Here is a 17,464-nt window from a genome sequence, read left to right as displayed (position 1 = left end):
TTTTTTGCCTAGATTAATACGCAGTACATGCTGTTGGAAAAAAAAAGAAGTGCTTTGAGACATTGTGATGAGGCATTCTACATGAAACGCAACGATTGTAATGATCGTTCATAAAATGTGTAGGTTTTTGACACCCGAAGGAGTTGATTTTATGGCATTTCTTACGTAAGGAAATTTCCTTACAATTCCCGTCCGGGTTTGTTGGGCCTTGTGGAATGTTGCTGCTCTACATGTATGTGTGTGTGTATATATATAAAAGAAAGATTACTAGCGAAGAAGTTGCAAAATATCAGTCTGCCCCCCCCCACCCACTCCTCTCTCTCTCTCTCCCCCCCTCACCTCCTTCAATCCTGGTAGATATCCAATACTGCTCTGCGCACTGGGTGTGAATAGATCACCCAAGACAACTGTTATCATCTTCAACCCTCACTCCACCGAAAAGGGTCACAGCACTCTTCCCCCAAGCTATAACATTCCCCTTTTTCCACCGGTGTTTACACTCCATTAACTCTCGGATCTCTGCGGGGCGGAGTACATAATCCCACATGTTAACGGCAGTCATGTCGCCGACAAAGACGTCGGAGAAAATGCCCTCGAAACCATCCTGGTCTTTACCAAGTAAGAGCGTCCCACCCTTCCTGAGGACGTGCCCTCTCTTGATCCGCTTCTCCTTTCCCGACAATCCGTTAATCCACATTTCCGCAGATCCGGATTGAGATCTCCAGGTCAGGCAGTAGTGGACCCAGTCTTTGGAGTTGAAGTGAAACCCGATGTTCACAAAGTGGCCTCCGATCCATAGCCCCCAATCCAGACCCACAGAGATCACCAGTTCATTGTCACTGCCCTTGGTGGCGTAGGACAGAAGTATCTTTGACCGGGAATCCTTTATCCTGATCCACATGCACACGCTGAAGGAACGCAGATCCATACTGCGAAGGGCTCGGATTTCAACGTAGCTTTCTCGTCTGCCCTCCGAGAAGTGGAAGGCGGGGTGCGAAGCCAACTCGATGCCTTTCGGAAACCATCAAGAAAATACATCATCAATGGCCAACTTGTAACCGATTTGTTCTCTTTTCAAAAAAAATGTACAAGTCAATTCACTTTACCGCGTATTCTGCGAAGCGCTTTGAGACGTCTCGAAGAGGTCTCAAAGGCACTATATCAAATGCAAGAATTATTGCTATTATTTACCGTAAAGTGTAGTGACTGTATTTGGTAGGGGGAACGTGGCAGCCAATTTGTGCATAGCAACTTGCCCCAAACAGCTGCGACGCATATGACCAACAACAAGAACTTCTACCGCTGGGTAGATTCCAGGACAATTTTTACTTGAGGGGAAAACTTTTACATGCGGTGAATGTGGATGATTTTCCTGATGAAGGGTGACTTGTTTGACTGCCACCTTAAGGAGGAAGCAAGGAACGGCATTAAATTACACCAACGGCCGCCAGGTCTGATTTGTCTCTCTCTCTCTCTCTCTCTAGCTCTCTCCTATGAGTTACATCACAGGCTAATTCTAGTGGCTGACTGGTTCCCGGAGTGTGCATTTCAATAATAATAATAATAATAATAATAGCACTTGCATTTGATAGAGCGCCTTACCATGTCGCCGAGATGTCTCGAAGCGCTTCGCGGGATACATACAACGCCTTAAGCCCTCCGAGACCCCGTCCGGCATGAAGGTTTGCTAGCGCCACCTACATATATATGGATCTAAATGCAAGTTGTTGCTGTTGATTTAGTAGATTTCAGTGCGGGTGTCCTTTACGTCAGTTGTGGCACTTTCTGCTTTGGGCACTGACCACACAACTTCCCATGCGAAAATAGTGGCTGATTTCCAGCTCAGCAGCTTCACTACTGAGGTCACTTACTGTGGATCACAAGCTGCCTGCATAAAGTATCACTACCTTAAACCTAGTATGGTGAAGCCAGTCCACGACCTTCTGCAGAGAAACCTTGAGACCTCTGGCTGCGAAAATCGTCTGAGATGGTTAGGAAATCCTGCCGTATATCTCACCTGCCTGGCCAGCTTCCGCGTTTAGTTGGAACTTGTGCAAAATCGTTTCAATTTTTTCCAGCTTCTCATTGATTTCGTCCAGGTGGCAGGAACCTAAGTCACGGAATTGGAGGACACAGAGGCACATTCTAAATGAGTCCATTTCACACTGACAAGAAGCAATTTCAGGACAGACACCAGGAAGTTTTTCTTGACACGGAAGGTAACGACCGGAACAGAGTTGCCAGGAAGGGTGGCTGAGTCCACGACATTGGGACTCATGTAAGCAAAATATCTTGACGCCGTGATGGGAGAATGGTTGGGTGGGTATCCTGGAAGGATGAGATCAGATGTGTCGAAGGATTTCCTTCATCTAAACTAATTCTTTTGTTCTTATTATAGAATTTGGGACACCCCATGTGCAAGCGACTGCCAGGATAGTGAAAGGTGAACTGGATGGACCTTGGTCTTCTTTCGCCTAGCTAATTCTTATGTTCTCATGAGACCTGCATGGCAGCAGGTTTGCTAGCGCCACGTACTGGCCCAATGGATCCCAATATTTTGGGGGCAAAACTGTTTCAGCAACAGCAGCAAGTTGTATTTATGTTGCGCCATTCACAAGGGACGGCATCTCAGAGCGCTGGAGTTGGAAGCTCAGCAAAGGAGATGTCAAACCCAGTAGGTCTCCCCCTCATTAGCCCACCTCCCAGCCCCCCAACCCCAGCCCCCTGCCCCCCCCATCTCACTACTATAATCAAATAGGACATCTCCACGATACCAACTCTGTCTCGCAATGTGTCAGCACATCATACAGTACATTTTTCACTCTGCAGTATTATATGTTATTACCGCACCTCTCACCAGATCTGTTTGGAAACTTGCTTCTATGGTTCTGTCGTTCACGAGCTGGGCATGACGGTAATCGTTTCTCAGAGTCTTGTTCTCCCAATCCAGCACAGAGTTTTCCAACAGTCGGATCTGTAAAACACAACAAGAAAAAGGAAATGCACTTTACCGATCAATATCGGCCACCGACGGCTCGTTTGGTGGACATACGGACATGTGAACATTTCACCCACAAAATATACAGGTAATAAATTCTGTGAAGCACTTTGAGACGTCTCAATGACGCAATAAGATGGTATATCAATTATTATTATTATCATACAGCCTGGTGCGTGACCGAGTCACACAAACCAGAACTGATCCTAGGCTTGAGCTCTGCTTTACTCTAGGGTGACCATACGTCCCTGATTTTTGGGGCAATGAGGTATTGTGTTACTGGGGCCAAATTTGCCCCGTCTTGAGTTCAGCCACAAACTGACCAAGAACAACAACAGCATTCTAAAGCACATACACTTATTAATCAGAGAAACACAGGCATTAATCCAACACACTTCTCCAAGTAACTGTACTGCCAGCATCAGGAATTGTGGTGAGTTAAATTTTTTGTATGTCTCTGCGTCCCCGGATTTGGTTTACAAAATCTAGTCACCCGAGTCTACACTGAGTTGAAACTAGGGTTGTTCCAAAGCTTCTCTCAGTCTCCCGAACTGCAACGTGTGCAAGTTGTTGTAATAATGTAGGAGAGTCCGAACTGGCACTGTGGAAGGCAACTACATTGGATCCATGTACCGGAGAGGGGAGGTGTAGGTTTCTTGTTCTGGGATGGCATCACTAGGAGGTTCTGCTTCCTGGAGGGGAGGTAAGATAAGCCGCCTGGTGCAAAGTAGACAGGCCGATTGAGAGCAGGAATGAGTACTGTGGGCCTGAGCTGGATGGAAGAATTGAGGGTTCGAGAGTATGATAATAATCTTCGCATTAAACCGACTATAGACAGGGTCCAACACTGGTAAACGCTCCCAAGACTCTGCCCTGTGTGAAGCGAGCTATACAACCGCAAGTGGTTGTCGTTGCAGTGGTAAAATCAAACCTAAGCAAAAATGTTTCACGGGCAATTACTGACGTGTGTAGTGACTGTATTTCTAGGCAAACACGGGAACTTTACACACGGCACAGTCTCACAAATAGTGAAAAGACCCAATTATTCTGGAAGATTGACAGACCCCACTCTCTGGGACTCCATCCCTGAGTCCCGTCAACTCATCTCTTCCCTCACCTTCAAGGTCTACCTCTTTGAACGTGGCTTCAGTCATCCTTCCACCCCTACACCGCCACCCCTCCCGAATCCAGCCGCCAGCACCTCAAGACATCCTCCTGATGTTAGAGGCGCTATAGAAATACGATTTGTTGTTGTTGTGACCCCGGTCACTGTGGAAAACTTAGATAGTTAAATAGTGTTGTAGGATTGGTAACAGGAACTGGCAGGCAGGGGGGAATCTTACAGGTGGTTGCAGAGAACACTCCATTCAAAAGAATTTTGTTCTGCTTTGCGTGCATGCAACCACTTAAGAGGGGCACAGAGAGAGGGGTGGGGGGAAACAGAGCCTAGAAACTATTTGCATTCTTTATGTAATTCCGTTTAAGTGCATTTAAAAAAAAAGAAACCAACATTAAATTATAGTATTTATACCAGTTTAAAAAAAGGCCACACTTTTTTTTAACCTGAAACACTGAGTGTTTTTTTTATGCAATCGTTACCACCAGTGGAGTAAATTGCTCTGTGGAAAACGGAAGAGATTTGTGGCCATTGCTAACTCCGCCTGTTGTCTGGTGCTAAATCTGGGCCAAGATCTCCCGGTTTCCCGGCCAACAATCCTCCAGAAAAAAATTGATTCCCTTCATGGCTGTTTGTGGGACATTGCTGCGTGTAGTAAACTGGCTGCCACACTCGCCCTCAAAAGCACAGTCGCTACCCTTTAGAGTAATAATAATCCTTGCATTTGATATAGCGTCTTATCGCGTTGTTGAGACGTCTCAAATCGCTTCGCAGGATATACTGTAAAGTCGACTGACTGTATATTTGTTGGGTGAAATGCAGCAGCCGGTTGCACGCAGCAACGTCCAACGAACAGCCGTGGAGTGTGTGCGACCAATCTATTTGGGGGGATCGTTGGCCCTGACACCGGGAGAGAGAAAAAACTCCCTTCTCTTTACGCCACGGGATCTTTAACATCCACCTGAACGGGCAGATGGGGCTTCGATTTAACGTCTCACCCGAGACATGTCAGCTTAGACGACGTGATTGCAAATCCCGACGTGGGGGCTTGAACCCAACAACAACAACAACAACAGCCACAGCAACTTGGATTTTTATAGCGCCCCTCCACGCCGGATAGCGTCTCGGAGCGCTCCGACTCAGAGGCGAGCGGCCTGACGCTGCGGCCGGGCTGACGCACGGAGTAAGATCCTGTGAAGCGATGGAGGACAACTCAACCGTATCGGGCCCATCCCTTGTCATGACGTGACTTGCTCAAGATGGTCAGAACTGCTCAATGTCCACCTGGCGGCGCTGTAAGCAACACTGACCGCTGACAACGGGCAACAGCTGGGAGCTCAGCTCGGCAGCGCCTCCAGCAGCGAGGCAACGGTATTACAATTCATTTCAACGCCTGCTGTCGTAAAGCGGGTCAACAGCCGATTCCCTCTTATCTCCTGAGGACCTTATCTTTCATTTTATTTTTTTTTGCGAAAAAAACAGACAAAGAGAGGCGGAGAACGGCCATAGCTTTTCCCACCGTTGGAGTCATCCACTGTAATTCCCACTCAACTTTGCTCCAGGTGTCTCCTGGTCGGAAGGTAGTGGGTTGTGAAAATTCTATTAAAATATATATATATATGTGTATGTATGTGGGAATTTGAATATATAACACGTATAACATTAAAAAAGGCCTTCAGAGGTCATTTCCGGTATTTGAAGCAACCATTTTGCTCATAGCAAGAGCCCACGACAGCATTGAAATAAATGATCAGTTGCATTGGGGGAGATTTAGAAGACAAGAGAGGAATTCCCTTCTCTTTTCAAGCAGCTTCACGGGATCTTTAACTTCCACCTGAACAGGCAGATGGGGATCTTAGTTCATTCTCTCGTCTGAAGGCCCCGTCCTCCAAGAGCGCGATGTTTTCCCCCAGTACTGCACTGAAGTATCAGACTGAACTTTGAACGAAAGCCAACTTTCTAACCCATATTTCGCCCACAAAATATACAGTCAATTCACTTTGCAGTGTGTCCTGCAAAGCGCTTTGAGACGACTCGAAGACATGATAAGGCGTTGTATCAAACGCAAGGATTATTATTGTTATTATTGGTAAGACTGCTACCAACTGAGATTTTACAGATTTTACATACAAACAATTCAGATCATATTTACCTGATTATGGGATAGCTTGATCGGCGTGTCAAAGACTGTCCAAGTTATAGACTCAAAGCAAGGCGGTGTGGTTAAAGATCCCTTGTATCTGTAGAACTGCGAGAGGTCATCCGAGAGCATGGTGCTGATATCTAAGTGATGCATTTGAGTCGTCTGCCCTGAAATGGAAGAGGAAAAGAGACACAGTGCTTCTGAATTCTACGGTTGCAGGAAAATAAAGCACCCTGGGACATTACCCAACACAATATATATATATATATATGTGTGTGTGTGTAAGTTGTTGTTTCACCTACCTGCGTATCGGACTTTGCCTAAGCTGGAGATAAAGTCGCTGTAGTAGGTATTTTCAAAATGACCATCCTGCAACAAAGCCACCCAAGAATCAGTCCGAAAGTATCATCAGGTTTCCACAGCACAGAGAGATGGTAAGTACACACCATGAACTCTTTGTCGCCCGTCTCAATAATAATAATCCTTGCATTTGATATAGCGCTTTTCACGTCGGGAGGACGTCCCAAAGTGCTTCACAGAATATACTGTAAAGTGAATTGACTGTATATTTGTGGGCGAACGCGGCAGCCAATTGCGCACAGCAATGTCCCACAAACAGTCATGGATTGAAAATGACCAATTTATTATTGTTTTTGGTTTTGGAGGGAATATTATTAGGCTCTGTGTGGAGTAAGGAAACTTGCCCAAGGTTTCGCCCTCTGCCGGGAATTGAACTCAAGTCTCTCACTTACAAAGCGAGTGCTCTAACCACTGAGCTACAGGACTCCTCAATGATCGTTGTCCCAATTTGCTGTGTAGCTAAGCTGGATTCCTTCACGCGTGATCCCTTTAGAATCCCCTTCGACCACTCTGCTCTGGGTGTGAACTGCGTTTGGAGTGGAAGGGCAGACTAACCACTGGGGGGTGGGTGGGGGCGGGGGTGGTGTCACAGGGATCTTTCCCAATCGACTCCTGTTAACTCTTCAGCAGGTTCAGAATCTAATTGTACCATGAGCCAGGGATCAGCTTGTCCCGAAATGACTTCATTGTAATCCATATCAAACCCGTGTGGAATCTTGATCCAGATTCCATGCAGGAATTACTGACCCATGATCCATCTTGTAAATTGCAAGCGAGGCCCACAATGCTTTACAATGCGACGTACAGACACATCCCCGTGGGTCTCTCCTAATCAGACTTAACTGTTTGGTGTAATGTGCAGGTCAATGAAATATGTCAGTTCAGATTTCAATCCAAATGCAGTCCCAGCTTGGCTTTAAATGGGAAGATTATTTTTTTTCCTTATGCCCTCATCATTTCCGATGCTCTGTATTACACACTGTGTTTTCTTGTAAAACATGATACCAGCCAGAGGAGGACAGTTTGGCCGAGTGGGAACTCCCAGTGAGCAACTGGCTGGCAGGAAGAATACTCATTAGTGGGGTTAAGGAGCCATGTTAATTGATGTGCCAAGGTTGGTCTTTGTGAAGGACGCTGTGTAAATGCTAGTCGTTGTTGCTTTGGGTCAGATCACCGTCTCATCATCGGAGACTTTTATATCACTCCTGGACGCCTGGAGACCCACCTCATAGAAAAATGCAAGGACAGCCAATCCATCTTCTTTGTCATGCGCTTCCTCAAAGGTCTTGTACTTCTCCGAATTATAGTGAACAATGTGCAGCTGAGAAGACAACCAAAGAGAAAGTGTCAGGGAATGATTTTATTACCTGGGCTTGTGAGCTACCCTTTTAGGTAAAGCGCCCATGTTTCCTGCATCTTACTTTGGCGAAAGGGGATGGAAGCATCCAGGGAACCTGCTCCTGATCACTATCCGTGTTTTCGAACCGTTCGAGTTGTGGGGGTTGGGTGAGAATGATCTTTGTGGTGACTATCTGGTCACAGACCGGAATAATGGCCATTGAGCAAAGTCGTTACTGCTTGGGCAAAAACATGAGCTGCTGCCTTCAAGAAAACATGGGCGTAAAATTGGAGGAGAAATGTTTTGAATACAACTAGCAGTGTGCTAACCCGGTAAAATACTAATGCCTTTAGGAAAATAAATGATTTATTCCTTGCACTCTAGCATTGCTGCCCGTCGAGGTTTATTGATGAAGGTCACAGATTGCCTGTTCCAAACAGGGAGCAGTCAATTAACTCGCAATTTCTATTCGTCTATAGACAATAATAATGCCAGCAGCGATGTAACCAAAATGGGTGGTTGGTAAAGGTCAGGGGAGAAGGAGTCATGTAATGTCAAGGACAAACTAAGGCTCGCTCTCTTTCATTAAATGGCCCGGTGATGTTATTTCATTCCTTAGTGATGATGGGCTGACTACCTTCGCTGATGACAAGTGCTGACAATCCATCAGGCGACATTGATAACAAGTTATCGAGAGGAGTGTTCATTCCCCCACAGTGGTACCTTTTCCCTTTGAGAAACACAAGGTAACTTCCTCGATGGTGAGTAATTCCTTACTGTTGGAATCGGAACTGGCTTGTGGTTCATAATCCAAGCTCAATGGGGTTAAACCTCCGCAAAACAGTAGCATCCTGTGCAATCCTGGAGGAAGACATTGCGTTTCGGTCTGGGTTTAGCCTTTTTTTTGTTCTCGTGTATCAGAGCAGGCAAGTTTGGGGCTATTCCTACAATGCTGTCTGTCTGGGTCTTGACACTCAATCCAGGGTCTTTTAAGAACTACGGAAAATCCCAGTTTTGAAAATTAAGACCGGGTTTAAGAACTCTCTGAAGCTTGTACGCTCTAAACGTTTCAAGTCTAGACCCAGATGGAATTTCTCCCCTCCACAACAACAACAACTTGCTTTTACACCGCGCCCCTCATGCAGGGTAACGTCCTAGAGCACTTGACCGTGGCGGAGCACGACTCAGCCTTGGGGGAGGAGAAGGAGGAGGAGAGGTGGGGGAGGTGACCGAAGGCACGGTCAAAGAGGAAGGTCTTCAGCTGTGACCTGAAGATGAGGAAGGTTGGTGGGGGTGGGGGGTGGGATAGGGATAGCAAAGTGGAGGGATAGAGGAAGAGTGTTCCAGAGTTTCGGGGCTTAGTGGCTCAAAGCCCGACTGCGATGGTGGAACGGAGGTTATTATTTAAAATTACAATATAATTCTCCTCCCGGGTAGGCATTGAAGGGGTTTCTGTTACCTCTGCAATATATCGCATCCCATCCACTGTGTGCTCAGAACCACTGCTCTCCAGGTCCAGACCACCCCAGTGAAAGTGCATTTGAACCGCTGTGAATTTATTCTGTAGCCCGTGGCTGATAAAGAGATTGGGCGGCACACCTAAAGCAACTGCGAGAGCAAAACACACACACAAACAGTTAATGGTTAAGAGCAAAAATACTGTAACATCGTTTTCACTTAGATATCCACGTGTCATTTTAATACTAAACAATTTCTGAATGGGTAACAGCTCGTATCAACTCCCCCACCCCCCCCCCCGCCTTTGGAAATATAGGACACCTAGAAATGTTCGACATCAACAGCAACAACTTGTATTTACGCAGAGCCCCTCAGGCAGGGTTGCATCCCAGAGGGTGGAGCACGACACCGGTCCGGGAGGGGTGGTGGGGGGGTAGGGGGTGGAAGTGGCCATAGGCACGGTCGAAGAAGAAGGTCTTCCGACGCGACCTGAAAATGGGTTTTCAAAAAAATATATATGTCAGCCCCAAAACAGGCCATTTTAATATTTAATAATCATCATTTCCTCCCTACTTCCACCCATGTTTAAAAAAAATTGCCCCTCAATTATACTCCCACTTTCCCTTTATTATCCTTTTAATGTCGGCTCAGTTCCCTTCGACTCAATTCCCTTTTGAACGATTTCTGTTCAAAGAGACACTTGTGGGAGTGAATTCCTCAACGCCTCTGAATGAAAACATTCCTTCTCTCTCGTTTGTTCTGTGAACAATCCTCAGACTGTGCCCTCCTCCTCGTCACCAATTTCCCAAGTAAAAGAAATATTTTTTCCCCCTTTTTTTTACCTTATGTTTTCCCTTAAGAATTTCAGAGACCAGATACAGTACCTGAATGTCCGTTGTTGGTTAATCTCAAGGGTTCCTCATAATGTGCATCGTAACCACTTAGTTGTATTTGGGGAAGATGAGGGTTGTACTTGGTTTTTTTCCTCTGGATATCGATGGGAGACTGATGCTTACCAGCACAGGCTGGGTACTGTGATTCCCAATGTTCTTCATCCATGTCGCCCTCTAATAAACAATAACACTCAGGAGAACATGTTGGCAATGGTTAAGTGAAAGCAGGTCAGAACCATTTAGTTGTGACAATCTTCATTTGCCCGCCACATTCTTTCACCCGTTCTCACAGCGAAATGTTGAAATTCATTTTCCAAAGCACAATGATTCCTCCTGATTAATACTGATTATTACAGTAACAAAATTAATGCTGAAACACTACTTCAGTGAGTGAGTCGTAAATGTATGGAACGGGCTCCCTCGGGAGACGATGAAAGCAGAAAGTGTGGATTCTTTCAAGAACAAATTAGATAGATTTCTGTTAGATAGAAATAATATCTCGGGATTCAATATATAGTTTCGGATATAACGTGCAATGCGACTGCAAGGATGGTGGAAGACAAACTGGATGGACCTTGGTTTTCTTTTGCCCAGCAAATTCTTCTGTTCTTATGATTAGCATGTTAAAGAATGCCCAGACAATTTGCGTGAAGGCTCGGGCACGTTTTGACTTTTATCGTCATTATTATAGTATTATTTTACTACTATTAATAATTTTGATTTTAAAAACAATACCCGCATTTGATACTTGCAACTTTCACGTCGAGAGGACGTCTCGAAGTGCAGCGATTGAGTATTTTTGTAGGCGATTCTTAAGCCGCTTTAAAAATGCAAGTTTGCTCATCTCTTCCAACTAAGCTTTTGTACAGAATTAAATCATTAAAATAAAATGAACAGTTGTTTTACCTTGGTAAGTCCAGTGTCCTTGTGTGAACTGGAACATGCAGAGGAGAATTAACGCTCTTCCCGCAAGTGATTTCAAACACAAACGTTCCATATTAACAGAATAAAGGGATTAGCACACGCCAGACTGTTTTTGTTGCTGTACACTGACTGACAGTGAGCAGGAAGGGTATGAGTCCCAGATAGAGTATAGGATTGATAGGTCAATTAAAGTAACAGTATCTACTCTCGGGTGTGGCAGATTGTTTATTCAAGTACTACTTTTGCTCCCGCAAATTCGATAGAAATGGTTATGGAAACTGTCATTTCTGGATTTTTTTTAGCTGCGCTAACCAAATTACAGCTTTGCCTAAAAAGAGTAAGAATTCAAATGCGTAAGTGTTATTTCGCGACGCTCTGTGGGATACAGTTTCAAGGTGAGTGGAGTGTAGATTTAAGCCTTTATCGCCGCAAAGCCAGGATGCCATTATTAGATTAATAATAATATTAATCCTTGCATTTCATTATTGGGGCCTCATCGCGTTGTCAAAATGTCTCAAAGCGCTTCACAAGGATAGCATCAGGTCCATGTATTTGTAGGTGAAAGTGGCAGTCAGTTTGCACAGCCAGGTTTTCTCTCTGGGGGATTGTTGGCCAAGACATTGGTCGGAACTCCTTTCTCTTTTCGAAGATTGACAAGGGATCTTTAACGTCCACCCGACCAGGCAGACGGGACCTCGGTTTAATGTCTGGTCCGAAAGGTGGTACCTCCAACAATGCAGCGCTCCCCCAGTGTCAACCTGCAGTCTGAGTTCAAAGACCCAAAAATTGAGTTGGCTGCAGAAAGTCAAGGTCAGTGAGGCTCTTGAGGTTCCAAAATTCCTCATGGTCTTAGCCCTAGCCTTAAGACTATTGTCTTCAAATGTAAGATCATGCAGAAATTCGGATAATTTGTTTGAAGAACAGCGGAAATAATACTTCCAAATCGAGAATGAACTTCCCCCAATTTTTACACTTAAAGACAATGGCCTCAAGACCCCTGAGAAATTTCGGGCACCGGTTTCTTACAGTTTTTAATCCAGGTGGTTAAAGTGTAATAATTGACTCAGGTTATCGAACAGGTATTTTATTCAGCGTTCCCTCAAATGGTCACAAGCCCCCAAATGTTTGGGAAATAGCAAATGTGTGTTTTTCAGTTGAGTACCTACAGAAAGGCCTGAAACTCATATTGTCACCAAAGTGGAAAAGAGTTGTGCAGAAACCGTACACCAGTTGTCCAGGCCAGTTGGCAGCGCTCTCGCCTCTGGGTCTGGAGGCTATGGACTCTTACTAGACATTGAGACAAGAATTTGTGTCCAGGCTGACATTACCAGTATAATACTGGGGGAACGCTGCTTTGTCAGAGGTGCCGTGCTTTGGATGAGATAACAAACTGGAGGTTCTGTGTCCTTCACTTCAGGCAGACGCTAAAGATCCCGTGACATGATTTGGAAATAGAAGCGAGTTTCTCCTTGGCATCCTGGCCAGCAATCTTCCAACATCATGGTTGTTCAGGGGAACCTTGCTGCCTCAAGTGGCTGCCAGATTTGCCGAGAAACAAAATTATCACTGCACGTAACAAGCAAGTCCCTACGAAGACTTTGAGATGTTTTGACATGTTAAAGTGGAGTTAAAATGCATGTTCTTCCTTCCTATACTTTTTGATATAGGCCCAGAGAGAAGGCATTACAGGTTTAAATAGAGATTATTCATTCTTGTGAAACCGAGGACAATAGCACAGTGATTTACAGTCAGTCAATCCATTCCTGCCCTCTGCGCCTCTGTTTTGTGCAGAAAATCAATACCGTTTCTCACTGCTGTGAGGCTGTTTACCCCAGGGCTGGAACGTACTGTCTGTGGAGATAATGATTTGTAAGTGTAAAATTCCATCGCAGAGAAAACAACCTTGGATAAAAGGCATTCAATACCAGGGCGGAACTTATTGTGTAAATGCAAAGTGTATCAAACCACAGAAGGCATGAAATTCCATCTAGTTTCGAGTAAAAAATGACTATTTTGCCTCAAAATGTAAGATGCCCAGGATTGTACAAAATTCTTAACTTTACTGTTCATTGTAGGAACATCGAGACTGTTCCTCCATTCTATTGGATCATAATTAGTCTGTACTTCAACTCCAATTATTATTAAATATTAAGTTATTAAAAATGGAAGCGATTCTCTTTACGAACTGCAATGTCCAAATTAACACTACATTTGAAAATCTTCCAGAATTCTGTGTGATCTACATTTTAAGATAAAATGCCTTACAGGCTGAGAATAGCTGGAATTTTTGTGCTTATTATATTCTCGGAATATAATGACTGCTTGTCTTAAAACACAATCTATTTTTTATCAGTTTGAACAGTAGGGAAAGAACTTGCATTGAAATATCTCAAAGCACATGACAGAAACCATTGCCAAGTGTAGTGACTATTTGTTGTTAGGCAAACACGGTGACCATTTTGCATACAGCAATGTCCCACAATCAGCCATGAGGTGAATAATCTGGCGGATTTTCAGACAAGAGGAAATTGCTTTCTCTTTCCAAAGACTGTCACAGGGTCACTGACATCCACCTGCACAGGTAAATAGGACCTTGGATAATTGTCTCATCTGAGTCATAGCAAACCTCTGATACTACAGTGTGTTCCTTCCCCCCCAGTACTGTATTGGTGAATCAGCTTGGATTGTGAGCTCAAGTCCCAATGATGACCTTGAACTCACAACCCTACCAACAGGGTCATGATAGCCCACACATAACATCAATTCTCTGCATTTCTAATGGCACAAATAACAATTGGCAGATGGTTGTGCAATTGATTACCTTGGATTATTGATGCCATATAAATGAAAGCTGTTGTTTCAAGTCAGCAATTTTTATTGTTTTAATTTATCAACCAAGCTGGAGACTATTTGACAGGTTCCGTGATCCGGGTGATTAATCAGCCGCAAATCACTCTCTGATTGTATAATGCAATTCATTCAAATAAATGGTGGAGACAAACAATCTCGTTTGTACTGATTCAGGCAAGTTTCAGCAACTTCACTGAAAATGCTCGCAAATAATTGAGCAGCTGATTAAACTGCTGTGTGAAACTCAGTAATTGCTGTAAGGCTGGAGAAAAATCACACAAGGAAGCATTTATTATTATAATAATAATAATCCTAGTGTTTGATATAATGCCTTATCGTGTCGTTGAGACGGCTCATAGAGCTTCACAGAATAAATATATTGTTGAGTGAATTGACTGTGGTAGAGGACATCTGGAACAGGCTCCCAGGTGACTCTGTTTGTGCAGATAACATCCACTCAATCAGGAGAAAGCTGGGCAGATTTATTAAGGAAGAGAGGTTTCAGCAGTGACAGACTGGGAAGCCTAATCTGCCGTGTGACATGAACAGCAGTGCAGCAAGGTATTAAGCAGGAGATATTGAGCAATGCTTTTCTGTTAGTGGTATCTTGGTAATCTCCTGGAGCTTACTTGACTGCTGTCGGAAGTTGGAGGAATTTTCCCATTTTCCAGTTAACTCTTTCCCCCTTCCCTCCCCAAGTGGCCTTGAGGTTTTTATTGCGTGGGGGGGGGGGGAAGGGGTTTCTCTGTCTTTTTTTCCCTACGAGTAGACTGAGTAGCTGGCACCAAGAGAGATGATCAGGTGAATGTTATAACAACAATAATCCTTGCATTTGATGTAGTGCCTTATCATGTCATCTCAAAGTGCTTTGCAGAATATATTATTGAAGTGAATTGACTGGACTGTATATTTTGGGGGACATTCTCAGGCGGTAATGGTCAGAGAACGCTCGGAGGTCAGTTTGTGGCTGGACCAGACAGGGGCGAGCACCTTCCTACAGACCGATTGGACAAATGTAGTCGAGTGGATTCTGTTCCTTCTTGCTCTATCGGTGTGGAGAGCGAAGGGTTACTTTGTGCCTTTCGGAGGTGTTTCTTCCTGATGTGCAGATCGATGCACGCGCCCCCCCCCCCCCGCAACCTGCCGTGGGTGAAACGCGGCAGCCAATTGCGCACAGAGGCATCCCACAAACAGTTGTGGATTGAGTGACCAAATTACATTCTGTATCCCACTGTATTATTTTCTAAAATAAATCTATCTCATGTAGCCTCCTGACTCCGGGATGGCTCACTGCCCAGCAGGTGTGGTGGGGCGGTCTTGACCAGTTGCTGATGATACACAGTACATGTCTATATCCTCGGGGTGCATAAGGGAGGCAGGTGGTGGGGTCCTGTAGCTTGGAGGTTAGAGAGAAGACCCAGGCTCGATTCCCGGCCGGGTGAAACATTAGGCAAGTCTCCTCGCTTCTCACACCTCAACCCCTTGGGACGTCCTCCCGACGTGAAAGGCGCTTTACTAATGTAACGTTGTTGTATTCTCTTTGACCGTGCCTTCAGCTCCCCTCTCGACTCTCTTCCCCCTCCTCGCTCCCTCCCTTCCCTCCCCTCACCATTTCCCCCCTCCTCGCTCCCTCCCTTCCCTCCCCTCACCATTTCCCCACTCCTCGCTCCCTCCCTTCCCTCCCCCTGACCATTTCCCCCCCCTCGCTCCCTCCCTTCCCTCACCCTGACCATTTCCCCCCTCCTCGCTCACTCCCTCCCTTCCCTCACCCTGACCATTTCCCCCCTCCTCACTCCCTCCCTTCCCTCCCCTCGACCATTTCCCCCCTGCTCGGGTCATGACCCAACTGTGCAGCGCCTTGGGACGTCCTCCTGACGTGAAAGGCGCTTTATAAATGGAATCTTGTTGTTGTTGTTGTTGTTGTTTGCCTTGCAGTAAGGAGGAACCCGGTCGTTAGTCGATTGGCGGATTGCTTTCCGGGTGGATAATAATAATAATTGTTTTTGTTTGTTTGGCGCGTTCGCGGGCGCGAAGTCGCTCAAATCCATGACCGTTTGCCGTGGGGGGTTGGGGGGGGGGGGAGACGCCGCCGCCTCACGGCAATCGGCTGCCGGGTTTCGTCCACGGGGGGGAAAAAAAAAAGCACGGTCACTCCGCTTTACAGTGCAGCTCCCTCTCCTTCTCTCCCCCCACCCCCCCACTGAGAAGCGCTTCGGGAACGTCTGGAAGACCCGGCGAGACGGACGGCTGTATCAAATGCTGCCGCCACCACCGTCATCACCACCATCATCACCACCATCATCATCACCACCGTCATCACCACCGTCATCACCACCGTCATCACCACCATCATCACCACCGTCATCACCACCGTCATCACCACCGTCATCACCACCATCATCACCACCACCATCACCACCGTCATCACCACCACCATCACCACCGTCATCACCACCATCATCACCACCGTCATCATCACCACCATTATAATAGTAATAATAATTATAATAATAATAATTATTATTATGATGGGAAGTGGTCTTTGGGGGTGTGAGCCAATGATGTCCCGCCAGGTTGGCCCCGCCCCCAGGAAGTAGGTGTCAGTGTATCACAAGCGTGTCCATGGCGACCAACTGCTACATGTCCGGTCCCGACCAATAAGAGCCCGAGCTCGGCCTGACCGCCTGGACAGCGGAGTGTTGGTTCCCGCGCCGACCGGTCCAGAGGTTCAGGTCCTGTCTCTCCCCCCCACCACCATCACCACCATCACCCCCACCACCATCATCATCATCACCACCACCACCCCCTCCCCGCTCTGCACACAGGTAAGCATCACCCTCAGACCTGTGCTCCCTCTCTCTCACCTGTGCAATATATTCCCCCCCTCCTCTCTCACCTGTGTAATATATTCCCCCCCTCCTCTCTCACCTGTGTAATATATTCCCCCCCTCCTCGCTCACCTGTGCAATATATCCCCCCCCCTCCTCTCTCACCTGTGTAATATATTCCCCCCCTCCTCTCTCACCTGTGTAATATATTCCCCCCCCCCTCTGCTCCAACTAACTTCACCTGCGCCTCGCCCCTCTTGACCTGCACTCCCCTTCCCCCCCCCCCCCCCCCCAGTGCAGTAAGGCGTTGCATTAAAAGCCGGAGACAGTGACCTCACCTGTGCACACACTTCCCCGGCGCTCTCTCCTCCACCTGTGCACACGACATCTCCTCGCCCCCTCCCCCTCCCCACCCCAAACTACCACAGACACCTGTGCGCATCCCTCGAGCTCCTCGTCTGACCTGTGCGCAATTCTAAGCGCTTCTTCCAAAAGGCGAGTTATTTGTTTTATTTGTTGGGAGTGAGTGAGTGTGTGTGTGTGGGGGGGGGGGG

General features: G+C 46.2%; 1 protein-coding gene across 1 annotated transcript; it reads right to left on the bottom strand.

The window, feature by feature from the left end:
* Window positions 1-375: 375 nt before the first annotated feature.
* Window positions 376-16,480, bottom strand: ca6 (carbonic anhydrase VI). The gene is made up of 9 exons (XM_042343797.1): window positions 16,303-16,480; window positions 10,300-10,482; window positions 9,417-9,565; window positions 7,844-7,939; window positions 6,561-6,627; window positions 6,268-6,425; window positions 2,851-2,974; window positions 2,018-2,110; window positions 376-1,011 (listed from the first exon to the last, which is right to left on the bottom strand). The coding sequence occupies exons 1-9, from the start codon at window positions 16,478-16,480 to the stop codon at window positions 395-397; spliced, it is 1,665 nt and encodes a 554-aa protein (XP_042199731.1). The 3' UTR covers window positions 376-394.
* Window positions 16,481-17,464: the final 984 nt, after the last annotated feature.

Source organism: Callorhinchus milii, unplaced genomic scaffold (genome assembly GCF_018977255.1).
Source record: "Callorhinchus milii isolate IMCB2004 unplaced genomic scaffold, IMCB_Cmil_1.0 Scaffold24, whole genome shotgun sequence".
Taxonomy (NCBI): Eukaryota; Metazoa; Chordata; class Chondrichthyes; order Chimaeriformes; family Callorhinchidae; genus Callorhinchus; species Callorhinchus milii.
The sequence above is the reverse complement of the archived record's forward strand: the minus strand, read 5'-3'. Positions and strand labels throughout refer to the sequence as shown.

Excerpts from the sequence above, each read along its gene's own strand:
- ca6 (XM_042343797.1), bottom strand. The coding sequence starts at position 16,480 with ATGGTGGTGATGACGGTGGTGATGACGGTGGTGATGACGGTGGTGATG. Across the intron at positions 6,628-7,843 it reads TCCTTGCATTTTTCTATGAG|GATGGTCATTTTGAAAATAC; the intron begins GTGGGTCTCCAG and ends GCTTTGTTGCAG. Across the intron at positions 6,426-6,560 it reads AGGCAAAGTCCGATACGCAG|GGCAGACGACTCAAATGCAT; the intron begins GTAGGTGAAACA and ends CTTCCATTTCAG.